Source organism: Vipera ursinii (assembly GCF_947247035.1).
Source record: "Vipera ursinii genome assembly, chromosome: 1".
In the NCBI taxonomy this organism is placed as follows: Eukaryota; Metazoa; Chordata; class Lepidosauria; order Squamata; family Viperidae; genus Vipera; species Vipera ursinii.
In genome coordinates this window covers 65662316-65678006 of record NC_139512.1, presented here as the reverse complement: position 1 = coordinate 65678006, position 15691 = coordinate 65662316, and the positions used below count along the sequence as shown (strand labels likewise).

General features: G+C 38.9%; 1 protein-coding gene across 3 annotated transcripts in view; it reads left to right on the top strand.

Moving 5' to 3' along the window:
• RMDN3 (regulator of microtubule dynamics 3) overlaps positions 1-15691 on the top strand; it is a 34531-nt gene that overhangs the window by 359 nt on the left and 18481 nt on the right. For all 3 annotated transcript variants that reach the window (XR_014493061.1, XM_083367771.1, XM_083367770.1), the window contains exons 2-7: positions 2516-2724; positions 4346-4541; positions 5884-6030; positions 6567-6834; positions 8926-9028; positions 9749-9809. Coding sequence is in view for 2 of the 3 variants with exons in the window: in XM_083367771.1 (XP_083223897.1) it covers positions 2523-2724; positions 4346-4541; positions 5884-6030; positions 6567-6834; positions 8926-9028; positions 9749-9809 (977 nt within the window). In the remaining variant the exon portion in view is untranslated. The remainder of the gene's footprint in view (positions 1-2515; positions 2725-4345; positions 4542-5883; positions 6031-6566; positions 6835-8925; positions 9029-9748; positions 9810-15691) is intronic.

The following is a 15691-nucleotide window of genomic DNA, read 5'->3' as shown; positions in this document are numbered from 1 at the left end:
CGTTTCAACGTGTGAACAGGCTAACCCGGCTCCTCCCTCTCCCTCTGAAATGCAAAAACCAATTGCGTTGGAGAAGCCCGACGATTCCCTAGAGGTGCGCTCCGCTGGGCTCCCACCCTGCGCTATTTCCCCGCTATCTCTTAAGTCATCACGTAGGTGTTGGCAGGGTTCCCTTATGTCTAAGAAGCGAAATGTGATTACATGCTAGCGGCTTCTTTGAGCTTCAGTTCTCCTAAGCCAGGGGTCTTCAAACCTGGCCCTTTTATGACTTGTGGACTTCAACTCCCAGAATTCCTCAGCCAGCTTTGCTGGCTGAGGAATTCTGGGAGTTGAAGTCCACAAGTCATAAAAGGGCCAAGTTTGAAGACCCCTGTCCTAAGCCACGTGGGCAAGATCTGAATTTCCATCTCAAACATATTCGGTGCCTGGGCTGTTCACATTTCGTTCCCTGTCACGCCAGAGGCAGGAATCCAATGGTTGAGGTCCGTTGTTTCACAAGATTGTACTGAGCATGATTGATCGATTGATTGTGTGCCATCGAGTCGTTTCCGGCGCCTAGCAACAACATAGATTAAGATGGACAGTGATTAATATTTATATGTATTTGTATGTAAGGGTGTAGGTATATACATATGTATGTATATAGCATGTCTACATGTGTGTTATGTATGTGTACACTTGAGAGCAGGCAAGAGAATTACATTTTTAATGTGTGCCAGTGTGCCCACAGTAAAAAATGACAAAGGTTATCTTATATTTGTTCATAAGTGTTGACTATAGAAAAGGCCAATTGACTATAGAAAAGGCCAATTATACTTGAGTATGTGACAGTTGCACGGTTGGTTTCATCGCTTGTTGACTTGAAAACCTGACCAGCAAAGAAAAATATGGATACTGTTCTTTAAAATGGTTGCAAACTCTTGAGGATAGGTCCTGCATCTTGTTCTGATGTGAAAATATTAAAGTAGTTGCTTGGCTTGTCATTTTGTACTATAGGAAAGCGCATGAAACTTTTTAACTGGATGTTCCCATTCTTGTACAGAGGCTTCCAAGGTTGTATAGGTAGACCTCAGCCTATGACCACAACTGAGCCCAAACTTTAAGTGAGAAATTTGTTATGTGAGTTTTGTCCCATTTTACAACTTTTCTTGCCACATTTGTTAAATGACTGCAGTTGTTAAATTAGTAACATGGTTGTTAAGTGAATCTGTTTCCCCATTGGGTTTGCTTGTCAAAAAGTTGCAAAAGATTATCACATGACCCCAGGACACTTGAAACATGATAAATGTGAGTCAGTTGTCAAGCATCTGAATGTAAATCATATGACCATGGGGGTGCTGCAGCGATCAGAAGTGTGAAAAATTGTCACTTTTTTCAGTACCGTTGTAATTTTGAATGATTACTAAGTGAACAGTTGTAAGTCGAGGATTACATGACTTACATAAATTGGATTTCATGCAACTGTTTCTATAAGTCATATAACTTTTAAGATGTGGGGAAAATGGTATGTATAGCTCCAAAGCAACAGGAGACATAGATAAATGTAGCAGAGTGAACCATAAGATGGGCAGCAAGTCCCAGAAGAGCCTTTAAGTGGAAGCTTCATTTATCCATTTGTCAGCCATCCCCTGAGAAATTTGTAAGCTTGGTTTGTGGAGAAGATGCTTGGTCAGGTTCCAGTTTGCAAAAATCAGGTAATACAAAACTTTCCAGAAGTGGTACATGTTGGGGAGTGCCTAAAGTCACATTGTTTTCAGTATCCAGGGTCTTTAAACCATCTCTTGTGTCTTCAAGCAATTATGTAAGCTAAGTCTAAATTTTAAAGAAATGGTCTGATATTGTTTCAGAAAAAAAAACCTAACTCTAGTGAAATTAGGCAAGGAATTGCTATTGAGTCCACAAAGCATTATTGTGCTTATTATTGTACTCAGTGCTTTTTTTGTCATAGAACTCACCGGAACAGAGTTCTGGCACCTTTTTTTGACAGATTTTCCAAGTTTTAAAAATAACTTTTGAAAATTTAATGTTTGGTCCATGTGGACTTGATTTGCCCTGTCGAGCGTAGCAGGTCGGTTGCAAAATCATTAAAATGGTGCATGCAGGCTGCTTGTGTGTTGAGTCCAATGCATGCGTACTTTGGCTGCTTGGCTTGTGGCACTGCTTGGCTTGTGAATGGTCGTGTAGTCGCACACTGAGTGCTTACTGCAGGCGACGACCGCTATGTTTCTTTACACAACTGACGTGTGGGTGTGTGTCCAGTGATTGCGAAAGGTAAATAAAAGATTAACAAGATGTGAGTTCTGGCACCTTTTTTCTTACAAAAAAAGCATTGCTTGTGCTTGTTTTTAAAGCGATATACTGTCAAGCATATATAGTTGAAACAAAGTTATGTTGCCATGTGCTGTCCTTAAAAATACTTAAGAGTAATTTTAGGTTCAGATGGTTATTGTTAATATGATATGATGAAGGTCTTTCTCCTGCATGGGCTAATTTCTTTCTATTTAATTTACTTTAGATGAACCATGCCCAAAGCAGGGGTTATTCGTATGGGGCTTGGTATAGTTCTTGGAGCAGCTGCAGGAATAGGTCTCATCTTTTACTTCTACAAACAGAAGAGAAAGAAGCCGAGTCAGAAAAACAGTTCAAGATATCCAATTGTACATTGTCAGCAAAATGCTATGTATGATCATGAACATGCAGAAACCCTTCAGCCTTATAATCAGGGTGAGTTGATGATTAATTTATTTGGCATTTTTATTTATTCAAGATTGTACTTAGAGTAATAAGATATTTTTCTTCTTAGCATTTTTCCCACAAGTTTGGGGCTGCTGTTTTGGGGGGGGAATCAACCATGTGTTGATCCATTGGTTGTGACAGGAAGTCATGGGCTGGCTTATCACCTGAGCCTGATGTTGTTCATGCCTAAGGCATGATAAGAATGCACAATGTTCTGGTTTTGACCCTGGTGTCTTAACCATGAGACCAAATTGGTAGTAAGAGAGTATATTAGATCATTATTCCTCATTGGATTTGGAATTCGGTGCCAGTGTTCCCTACTACTTTGCTTAATTCCAGTGTAGATATGATCTGAGACCACAATCCTTTTGTTCTCCTAAATAAAATTATGAATTGTATTCTAATTATTTTAAAATAATTTCAACGGTGCAAAGAGGGCTTTTTTATAGAATTAGAAATTTAACAAAGCATTTCCATTTATATGTTCCATGCCACTTACCAGAAAAATAAAGACTGCTTACTGAGATACCAACTTGTTGTGTTTCAGTATTATCAAAATTATTATGAGCTACATTCCAAAAGCTAGATTTGGGCTCTGATTTCTCAACTCAGACCCATTTCTCCAGGTCTCTGTCTGAAATGTCTGTATTTATCTGTGAAATTGGTCCCTTCCTTCCTGCTTGAGTGAGTCCCAAGACTTTTGGCAATTAATATGTCTAAAAGCATAAAATTGTATAAATAAAACATAATAAAATATTGTAAAAATAAGCAAAATAGATATAAGAAATCGTTTTAGATAAAACGATGATTTTGATTGGCTTTGAAATGAAACCAGTTGTTGCTAAAGGAGAAGGTGCTCCATAAGACTGGGACCACTAGCTATGAAAGAGCTTCCCCAGGCTCCTTAGCTCATATGAACCGCAATGCACAGCATTCCTTCTTGGACAAACATGTAGGACAGGATCTCCCTGTAAAAGGTGGCTATACCATAACCTAGGAGCCAAGCCATTTAGGAATTTTAATAGTCTCTACTGGCAATCATTGTGGTACACACAATATCAGTGTAATTCAGGAATGACTCTCAATGGCCAATACAAGTCATCCTAAACAAAGAGAAGATTCAACAGCTTTCAGCTATGTGTGTGGCATCCAGGGTTACTTAGGACAGATCCGTGATCCCTGTGGAAAACCCGAGCCCTGCCAGATATCCTTCCTAAGGCATGAAAATTGAGGTCCCTCAGCCCTAATCTCTAGGGAAACTCCTGTTCCAGTTCTGCAACAAGAACCATTCCCTTGCCAAGAGATCCTCCTCAGAATAGGGCAGTCAGTATATGAGCCGGAACCCTATGCTGTCCAACCTGACGCAGAGATATTCACACTCCATCAGTCCCAGAAGTATGTCGCACAGAAATTTAAATTGATATTTGTTTATTGTAAATTGATTAAGAAATAACTGGATATAAAGTTAGGATTCAGAGCCAGTCAACCAAATGCATGTATGCAGTTCTATGTCCACATATCTGAAATTTAAAAAATGACCACTAGCCACAGTTTTGTGCAGTACAGGTGAAGTAACGTTTCAGTAATTATTTTATTTTTCTCGTACTAGTTCCACGGATGAGACCCGAACCAGTGGAGGGTGGTGATAGCGTCCCATATACATCTCTTCTAACGCACGAAGAGCAGGCTGAAGTCTTAAATCGTCTTGATTTTGTGCTCAGAAGCCTTATGGAGTTGCGACATGAGGTGCAAGAATTACAAAACAGCCTACAGAGTTTAGCTGGAGGAATTATTGGAGAAGTCAGGTGTGTGTCTGTTTTTCTCACATTCCAGGCTACAGAAGATGCCAAGTAGCAGAATCCAGAAACTTTTAATCAAGATTTGTGTGAGATCACTAGGTGACATTTTGACTCTTGCTGTTATCTGTAGAGCAGCTAGTTTCTTAGTCTAACCTCACCAGTGCTCCCTAGCTAGCTTCATTTTTATTTTTTTTAGCAGAAGAAAGAACAACCTAATAATTCTGAATGTCAAAAAACTGTTGTGTCATTACCATTATTGCTTCAATTTGTAGCCATGTAAGAAATGAGAGACCATCCTTTATAAGAAAGGATGTGGAAAAGAGGCAAAGTTTTTATTTTAAAGCTGGACATGCAATTTTAATCTGAACCAACGAGTTTCCAATAATGTTGGGCTTAATAGCCTTTGCTAAATTGAGCTTTTTGTTTTTATCTTTTATTTTATTTTGATTTCTCCTCCAGTGGTCTACCTGCTTCGTTGCCTCTTATGCTTCATTAAAATTTTAAGGGTCAAAACCATGAGGCAATGCTTCCCTTTGGGCTTTTCCTGTTGCAATGGTCCTGCCATTACGATGCCCTTGAGAAGCTATTGGAGAATGTTTCATTTCCCTGAAGAAATTTGAAGAAGTTATTCCCCTCAATTTTTTTCTGCTCAAAAAAATGTAGAATTGCAAATGACCTACTTTGCTTAAATTTAGATGGCCAGCAGATGATGGACATGTTTCTGGAATCCAGAGCAAGATCTGCAGGGAGTTTCCCATAAACATGATCTAATGTTTATCTGATGCTCAAGACGTTCAGAGAACAGATGTCATGCTTTTAATCCATGTTCAGCATTTTTGGGGAGCAGTTGTTTCCATAATACTATGAGAATACAGTCATGAAAGCAAATTATTATTTAAAAATACATTCTGAGAATATTTTCCTAGACTATTCGAAGGTTTTTCTCAGTGGTAACAACTTATTCCAGTAGGTTAGATCACGTTCCTGTATTTGTTTTTTTGCCAATTGGAAGATTTTTCTTTTCATATAAGTATGTGCCCTACCTATTTAATTTTATTTGCTGACTATGGCCATTTTATAAGTATTTTAACTTTTATAAATATCTTTTAATAATATATATAATTTTTCTTCCATTTATATCCCGCCCTTCTCCGAAGACTCAGGGCGGCTTACAAGCTTAGCAGTAGCCTTCATTCTATATATATGCCTGCTTATTAGGGCTTTCACACACATACCCAAGTGGCATTATTACAAAGTCAGCTTAATTGCCCCCAACAATCTAGGCAAAAAGAAATGGACTATTGATTATTGTAAGGTTTCATTCTCATGCCAATCTCTAACTTTGCAGGTCCCATCTAGAAGAAAGCCAAAAGGTTATTCGGCGGAGGCGGTTTATATATCCCAGAGAAAGAAGTGATTCCACAGGATCCAGCTCAATATATTTCACAGCCAGTTCAGGAGCTGGCAACACAGACGATGGAGAAAGCGAGGGGGGGTAAGGAACAAGGAATAGTTAAATGTAATTTGGCTGATCAGGTGATCAAGGCAGTAGTAAGCAATTTAATTTGCATTTGCTGTCAAAACAATTTCCATACAGTGCAAGCTGCGAGTTTCCAGAAGATTTGATGAATGAATCAGTTACATGTTTGTATATGCCACACATTTTTGCCCACTAGGCTTTTTCTGCTTGGGCCAACATCTGAAATTTAACTGGATTTTCAAACTGGATTACTCACTTGCTCTTTAAGAAGCCGGAATTCATAAGTCAGGAGCATGCCTTGGTTTGCCATTTTTATTTAAGAAATACAAAAAGCCAAGACCCGAAATTGAAATAATATTTGCTTACTTGTTAGTTTAATGGTATATTAAAGTAGTATGAGCCACTTAGAATGAGTGGGACATACTGCTTGCTCACTGTGAATTCCCCAAGGTCTGGCTTATTGTTGAATATGAATTTAGACATTGGTTACTTGATTTTTAAATTCTTCAGGTGCTTGACACGGAAGTACAAATACTGTATTTTCTTTAAAGCTATACTACGGCCAATGCAGAATCGGACTATGATAGGGAATCCGATAAAGAGAGTGATGAAGGGGAAGATGAAATCAGTTGTGAAACAGTTAGAACTGGAAGAAGAGATTCCCTGGACCTTGTCAATGAAGATGAAGCAGCGCTGAGTTTGGACACTGCTTCAGAAGAAGAACTTGCTCAGTTGCTGCACCAAGCCGATAGCTTACACAGAGGGACTGACCAGGAGAAGAAAGAAGGTTTCGAACTACTGCTTAACAATAAACCTATGGTAACTCTTAATTGCTTTTTCTGGAAAAAGAGTGTGTGTGTGAATTAACAATGCAGAGAAGAATACAGGAGTTGTGCAAAGTCCTACCTAAACCATACCAATAAATCCAAGCAACTAAACTAAATGCAAACTAAACATTGCTCTTGTAAGCCGTTAGAATCCTCAATGTGGCTGAGACTTGGCTTAATTTAAAAGCATTGAATTACAGGTTTCCTATAAGTTAAATAATTTAATAGTAAATATTCTAAGGCTAAAAGGGACGCGGTGGCTCAGTGGGTTAGGACGCTGAGCTTGTTGATTAGAAGATTGGCAGTTTGGCGGGTCGAATCCCGAGTGCCGTGTAGCAGAGTGAGCACCTGTTACTCGTCCCAGCTTCTGCCAACCTAGCAGTTCGAAAGCACGTAAAAATGCAAGTAGAAAAATAGGGACCACTACGGTGGGAAGGTAACAGCGTTCCGTGCACCTTTGGCGTCTAGTCATGCTGGCCACATGACCACGGAGACGTCCTCGGACAAGCGCTGGCTCTTCGGCTTTGAAACGGAGATGAGCACCGGCCCCTAGAGTTGGAAACGACTAGCACACATGTGCGGGGGAAACTTTACCTTTACCTTTACCTTTTATTCTAAGGCTAATAAAAGTGAAATTTGGTCATCTCTATATCAATAGCAAAGCTGTCATCAGACTTTTTCCCCACTAAGGATAATTATTCTGCAAAAAGACTATATGTTAATCTTTAAGAAGCAACAGATTTTATAACATAAGCAAGAAAAATAATAATCCCAAATTTGCTTATAGAGAAGGAATCTCACCTTCAGTTTCTTTTCTTCCCTTATGGAATTTCCTTAAGTACAATTACATCTGTATGATCTTTATATTTTTATTTTGTAAAACACACAAATTATTTATTGTCCTTAATAAATAATCAGCATTCCCATAAAGATCTTTCAGACTTATTAATTTTGCTATTTTTAATGATACTTTGTAAGAAAAATTCCTCTGTTTTTTTTTAAATCCCATTTTTAAAATGTGTTTTAAAAGTTTTTTTTAAACTTTATCCGTTTGTGAACTTACTTGGATCACAAACTTAAGCTTTTTGCTTTTAAATCAAAATCCACTAAAAACAATGTTTTTCCCGTTTGTTAATTTCAAAAATAAGGCACTCATTGACAGTCTTTCATCTTCCATTTGCATTGTGGAATATTTCTCTTAGGTTGTAAAGTAATCAATTATTAAGATGTTTAAGAAAGTGGGGCTTCTGCTGGTCAAATGCCCATAGAGAGCACATTGTAGTTCACTCGTCTCTCAACCTGCTCAATTGAGAAACTCAATTCCTCTGGTTACCTCCATAGCACAAGTGGGTGATCCCTGGATCTCTCCTTCTCTTTGGAGAGTTTTCATCAACCAGAACCTGGCTCCTGGTTGGCAGTTTCACCACAGCGCAATCCTCTCTGGTGGAGCTGCTCACAGGGAGTTTCAACTGCCAAAATTCCTTTTCCAGAAAGCCACACCCAGAAACTGGAATAGTTCTACTTTTCTATTTGGTATAAAAGAGCCAAAATGTTTTTGTACTTCAAACAAATGGAAGAGATTTTTTTTTAAAAAAAATATTGATTTGACAAAGTCTGCCTTTTAAATACATTAGCTACATTATAAGTTAGCCCTGAAACAAAGTGCTGTGTGGTATATGTGCCATTTACCTTAATCTAGAACAGACGTGTCAAACACAAGGCCCGGGGGGAGGGGCGGATCCAGCCCGTGAAGTGGTTTCATGTGGCCCGCGAAGCCATCCTGGAAACAGTGAGGGAACGGCCCCCTCTGCCTTGGCCCTGGCCCAGAGGCCCTCCTTCTGCCAGAGACCCTCAGATCTGTCCCACTCCTGCCCGGGCCCCCATAGGCACCCTTGATGCGAACGATGTAGAGCTGCCGATGCCCACCCAGTAGGTCATATGCACTCTAGCCACACCCACCCAGTAGGCCATGTCCACCCGGCTCCTTGAGGACAACCGCAATGCTGATGAAATTGAGTTTGACACCCCTGATCTAGAAGAAACGAAATGCAAACATATAAACTGTTATTCATTCTGTCTACAGTATGGTGACAAGCAGGATTTCCTTTGGCATCTGGCCCGAGCTTACAGTGATATTTATGAAATCACAGAAGACACAGAGGAGAAGCAATCCTATGCACGTGATGGTAAGAAACTTTAGTTGTTTTTTTTTCCCAATTAAATTCAATCAGACATTTATTCACCTAACCTGGAAAACATTTTCTGGAAATAACATTTTGCTGAAGTTTATACGGGTTATTATAAAAACAATAGATTACGTTAAAAATAGATAGATTGAAAAGAGTTCAGATAAACAGAAAACAGTATTGCTTCAGAATGCTGCAGTTATCTTTACCCAAATAGATTGTATATTTGTGCTAGCTCACACTTCTGATTCTTGCCCAAGTTGTAGGCAGCTTTTCAGATTTCTGAACATAACGATTATCTCATAGTCATCCAGCTCCCTTTGCTTCTTATATTGTCTCCTTTTTATTTCCGTTAATTGGCCATTTGCTTCTCATAATAGAAACCGTGTGTATTTTGTACTTAAGTCAAAATCCCATCTTTTCTGTAGGCAGAATTTTACCTACATTGAGTATTTTCTCTTGATAGTTTTATAAATGTTGAAAGTGAAGTTTGAAAGAATTTGACTTCAGTAGAAATTAGCAATCTTATAGCTTTTGACAGCTATAATGACAGCTGAATCCTTATACGGTAGATATTATTTACTAAAGTGACTAACTTCAAAACATACAGAGTTTTAGGCATTTTATATGAACTCCCAGCATTAGGTAATAAATATGTAAGATTTCATACATTGTTAAATCTCCCTTTGACAAAGATTAAAAAGTTGGGTTATATTGCAGGCAAAGAAGAGGCCGAAATGGCTCTGCAGTTAGGAGGTCAAAATGCTGAATGTCACCAATGGTATGTAGTTGTTTACTTTATATAGATAAGGGAAGAAAAAAGCTATTTAGGAAAAAATGGTGCTAGTTCTATAAGGTGCTGTAGGGCTTCATAGAACCGGTCAATTTCATCCTCTTCAGCACCAGTGGTCGGGGCATAGACCTGGACTACTGTGATATTGAATGGTCTGCCTTGGATTCGAACTGAGATCATTCTGTCATTTTGGGGATTTTATCTCAGTATTGCTTTTCCTACTCTTATTGACTATGAAGGCTACTCCATTTCTTCTGAGGGATTCTTGCTCGCAGTAGTATACCTGATGGTCATCTGAATTAAATTCACCCATTCCTGTCCATTTTAGTTCGCTGATACCTAAGATGTTGATGTTCAGTCTTGTCATCTCTTGTATGACCACGTCCAGCTTTCCTTGATTCATGGATCTTACATTCCAGGTTCTTATGTACACATGTCTAAATTATTTTACATCTCTTACTAGAGAAAAATAGTTTTATTGCTCAGGATTGAGTAAATGAAAATTATTGTACTAGTAGTACTAATTAACTTTTTTCAAGCAAAAATAGAATTCTGTGGCAATTGAGCTCTGATTTTTACATTCTGCTAAAATTGCACAATTGAAGTAAGATGCTTCGAGTTCTAAATGATATTAAAATACTGGGTTAGAAGTGCTCAGGTGGATGGAAGGAGGTGAATTGTATTAGCAGATGTACATATAGATCCATGTGGCTGCCAAAGCTCTATAAAGTAGTGCTTTTTTCTAAAATGCAGTATAGATTAATCATGTAGCAATTACATAGCAAACAGTGCTAATGCTACAAGCTCTTAATTCCTTGTATTCTGACTATCAAAATGTGTGAGATACGAAGCTGCCATAATATCTATCTACAGATGGACATCCGTTCTACCTTTTCTGCGGGCAGGAATTATGGGAAAGACCCGGAATTAACTCTATTGATCTCCTGTATTGCTCTGCCTGCATCTTCGCACTCCAAAATCCTTTCCTGCTGGCAGGGGTGGTTGCTAACGCCTTGTTCTGCTCCCAAAAGCACGGAGCAGAAACGCTGCGTAGCCCGGAGCAAACCCAGGCTTCGGGGGGGCTCGATCCTTCAGCCGCCCAAACTTTAAGCTCAGGCGGCCCCGGAGAGCTCAACCCCTACCTGGGTACTCACCCCCTCCTCTTCTCCCGAAGAGGGGGCTTCCGAACTGCCAAAACAGCTGATCGGCGCTGTTTTCGGCGGTTCTACAAAGCCGCGGAGCGGACAGCCTAGAAATGGCTGTCTTCAGCGTCGCGTCGCCACCGGAAGTCCTAGCAAGGTAATCTTACCTATTAACTCTCAAGTGTGGGCAAACTGTTTTGTTTTTTTTTTAGTTAAACATTGGCGGCATTGAACACATTGCCATGCAAGACACGTTTTATTGAATGGTCATTTTCTGTTCAGAGGTCTCCATATGCTTCTTAAAGAAAGGAGAATCTGGAGCAGAAGCGTACAAGAAATTTCTCCAGATCACGTTTGTCCTTTGAAAGATATGCTGGTGGTTTAAGTGAAGGCAGGCTAGAAGCTAAACTGATTTTAATTAAATGAAATAAAAATTGAATTTCTTTAATGCTGCACATATAATTATTCCACACTTGTATTAAATATATATTTTGGCAGAACATTTTAGAAGCTTTAGATTTGCACATTAGGCTCTTGAGAGGCCAGTGGTCCTGGGGTCTCAGCTGTTTGCTTCAGGAATAGAGGAGCAGTAGAGGAGACAGAACATCACAGCCCATGTAGTATAGGTAGATCTTGCTTAGCTACTGCCTCAGGCAGCAACTGTTTGATGTTAACAACATTGAGAAAAAAGTAACTTTGCAACCACTGACCATATTGGCAACCATCACAGCATCTCTCTCTCTCTCTCTCTCTCTCTCTCTCTCTCTCTCTCTCTCTCTCTCTCTCTCTCTCTCTCTCTCTCTCTCTCTCTCCCCCCCCCCCCGTCCCTCACTGTCTCTCTTTCTCTTTCTCTCTCATGTTTGCCATTTTACAGATGGTCAGTCAGTCCATATTGTCCTCTACCTTACCTCTTTCTTTATTCCCCACCTCAGAGAGAGGACAGTTAAGCAACACCTTCCCGAGATGCTTTTCTCCACTCAGAGAGCTTCCAGAAAAGATGCTAACTACAAATTAAAGTCAGCTGCTTTTGTTTGCCTCTTAAGTTGCTTGGGGATGGGAACCCAATACATATTATTTCTAAAAGCAATATTCCTTTTGTGCAATGTAACACATGAGAAACTTGTCTTCAAACAAGTCCGGTAGCTGATTTCTACATAAGATACTGTATTAGTTGTAATGTTTAATCATGTAGTTTAGAAAAAAGAAACATGCAAAAGGAGTCAAAACTCTGGGACAACTCTGAAATACATAGCAGTTGCTTAATTTGCTGAATTGTCAATATGCAAATTCTCAAAGCTAGCAAGAGGGGGGGGACACTGAATTCGCTTTCTTTAGGATGTCCTTAGCTTTTGCATTCCTTAAAAATTTTGTGTCTGATTTAAAAACCAAGATGGGAGGTTGCATATTTGCTTTGGCTGCAGAAATTGATGCTTTAAGAAGAGCTGGAAGTCCTATGGGATTTTAGAAATCCCTTCAGAGAAGAAGGTGCAGATGTAACATCAGTTTACTCATGTTATTTTTTAAAAAAAATTACTAAAGCTTTCAAAGCTGTCTGCATTACAAAAAGACTGAACTGGCCTTCAGGCTAAATGGAATTGGTTATGGGAATGTATTGCTTTACCGGTAGAAGGATTGAGATGTTTATTTAGAAACACTGCAGCACTTTAAGCCTCCCAGGGCTGAGTTGCTTCTAAATAATATCCTTGTATTTTTGTGAATTTGAATTTAAAATGTCTTTTTTTTTCTTAAATATTTTAACAACTGCTCAGAGTTGCTTGGAAAGGTATCATGTAGGTTTAGCTAATGATGATGATGATCAGGGCTATTTTTGTCATAGAACGCCCAGAACGGAGTTCCGGCACCTTTTTTGGATGGAACCTTGTAGGGTAGGCAAGGCGGGTTGTATGACATGTGTGAGTTCCGGCACCTTTTTTTTTTCTTTGTACAAAAAAAGCACTGTGATGATGATATTGATTCTGGGGATTATGCTATCAGTTTTTATTTATTACTGTTGACATATTTAAAAATCATCTTGCTTGTTTTTCATAATCTGAACTTTAGTATATAGACAGAAGCCTTTCGGTTTAAGCTGGTGATATGTTGGGCGAGGGCAGTTGTTGACAATCTTAATGAAGTACAAATAGCATCCCAGGGCTCCATCATCTAGGTCAGTGGTGGCTGAGGAATTCTGAGAGTTGAAGTCCACAAGTTACAAAAGGGCCAAGTTTGAAGACCCCCTGGTCTAGGTACTCAGGCAATCATTCCAGAAACAAAACCAATACCCTTTCCATAGTCAATCATTCATTTGCAATACTGTTCTTACCCTTTTTAGTCATATTTAATTCACTGGAAAGATGGATGAGAACACACCTGGTCCCCAGGACCTTGAACGGGGTCTTCTGCCTATGGTTTCCTATACTCTTAGTCATGATGTTATTCTGGGCTGTATGGCGGAACTGGGTGTTGGTTCTGGCATCCTTTTAGGTGCTTAGAAATTACTATCCTTGACACATCTACACGAACAAGGAAGTTGGAAAAACATGTTTCTCATTCATCTGTAGTTTGTCCCTCCATTTTATAATGTCCACTTCATTAAAAAGTGACTGGCTCCATAGCAAAACAATTAAAATCAAATCAAATCAAATCAGAGAATGTCGATTGGTGGCCCCCAGGGGGAGATCCTTCTCTGTGGGCGCTCCGGAACTATGGAATCAGCTACCGGTAGAGCTCCGGATGGCGCCCGATCTTCGCTCCTTTCGCCGCGAGCTGAAGACATTTTTGTTCGAACAAGCCGGCCTGGCCTGATGGGGGATTGGTAGGGTTTTTATTTTTGTATTTTTATTGCTGTAATTTTGGGGTTTTTATAAATGTAGTGTATTAATTGTTTTAATGGGCAACTATTTAATCTTCTTTTAATATTTGTAACTTTGTATTTTATTCTTGCCCTGTGCACCGCCCTGAGTCCTTCGGGAGAAGGGCGGTATAGAAATATTAATAAACTAAACTAAACTAAACTAAATATTGTGATGATGAAATGAGGGGGGTGAAAAAGGTGAGATAAGAAAAGATTAGAGCTTTCATCCCATCGCAAGGCACATTTCATGATTCTGATAAAACCTCCAGAGTGTAGACATCTGTGTTGGTTCCTGCAAAGGAAATGTCATACAGAGAGAGAGAAAAAAATCACATAAGAAAGTAAACGGATTGGAAACTTTTGTGAGATTTTTTTCCAATGGCTTCCTCTATTCACTGCTGTTTTATTTGTTTTATCTGCGCCATTTTTATAGTGGGTTGTTCTGCTGAGATTTTCAGACTTTGTGTCATTGTTGATCTTCAACTATCAAAAGCCTACTGTTGATGTATTTACAAAGAACGTAAAAGAAATGACCCTTCTCTAACAGATGTTGCAGTTTCGTCAGTTCAGCCATTCTGTGGTCTGTTTGGGGTGTAAAGTTTCGATCTTCTGAAGTGAGAAGCAAGTCATACGTCATCCTGTTTGTCCCCCATTCCTCAGCACTAGCTTTCCTATGAAAATCTGGGCTTATTTAAAACCAGTGTTTTTTTTATGTTCCAGTCAGGGATCTCTTGCTGAAACTCAGTTTATAACTATCTTTCTACTCTTGGTGGTCTCAAGATGATTAACAGTCTGAATAAAATATTAACAAATTTAGACATTAATAAAAACAAATTGTTGTTGTTGAAATCTGGCTGAAACACAAATGGAAATAGTGGGGACTAAACTTCTCAGGGTGTATCCTCCATAGCTTTCAGTTGTCGATTCTTAAGTTTTCTGGGAAAAATTAAAAAATAAAATATTAAACATAGGAACAAAAAGGGAGGAGACCTCAAAATTGTATAAATTATGACTTATAGTCCAAAAGTGTCATAAAAGCCAATTTGGTTTCTCTGTGTACTGAGCCAATTACTCCAGAATATGATTTATAGTGCTCAGCACACATTAGAGAAGTATTTTGTGCATTTTTGAGAGCTGTTCAAATGGGTAATGAATAAAAATAGAGACTAAAAAATTGTTCATTTGGATTTGTAATAGCTTCATGATGAATATATTTCTGGCTCTAAGAAATAGCCAGATAAGATCAGTTATGTTTATTCATGGCCTTCTCTATTCCCTTGTGTTGCTTTAACTGCCTACAACCTGGTTTGGGGTTGCTAAGTCTGCATTTGAATAGTCTTATTATAATAAGAACTTCTATCATTTTATTTTGCAATTTAATACTTTGGTTTATTTTAAATACTTCTAGAATGGTTGGCCAGCCACCTGTTGGCTAAAAGAATAGGATGTAAATATTCTGTTTTATAATTTTTTTAAAAAGCAAGCAAGATATATAGCTCACCATGAGGTCTGATCTAGACAAAACTGTGTATTTCCTTACAGTCCTAGGTGGCTGATTCTGTTTTTTCAGCTGGCCAAAGTTCATGAGAATCTGTTCACTTTGGAGACACCCGGCATTGCTCCAAGATCTGAACCATCAGTCTTATGCTGTGGGATAGCAGCAGGGGAGGAAAGAAAGACAAGACTAATGAAACTTTAAATATCTTTCCAGTTTATTTCCCAAGAAGTGAAATTTTATCTGAACCAGTGGGAGAATGTGTGGTATTGACTTTGTTAGCCCATGAGGCTGATTCATTTTGTTGTCCCAAGTTATTCTTTACTGTTGCTATGCAGAGTATGGGTTTTACTTTTGTTTGACACTTCTTGATTTCTTG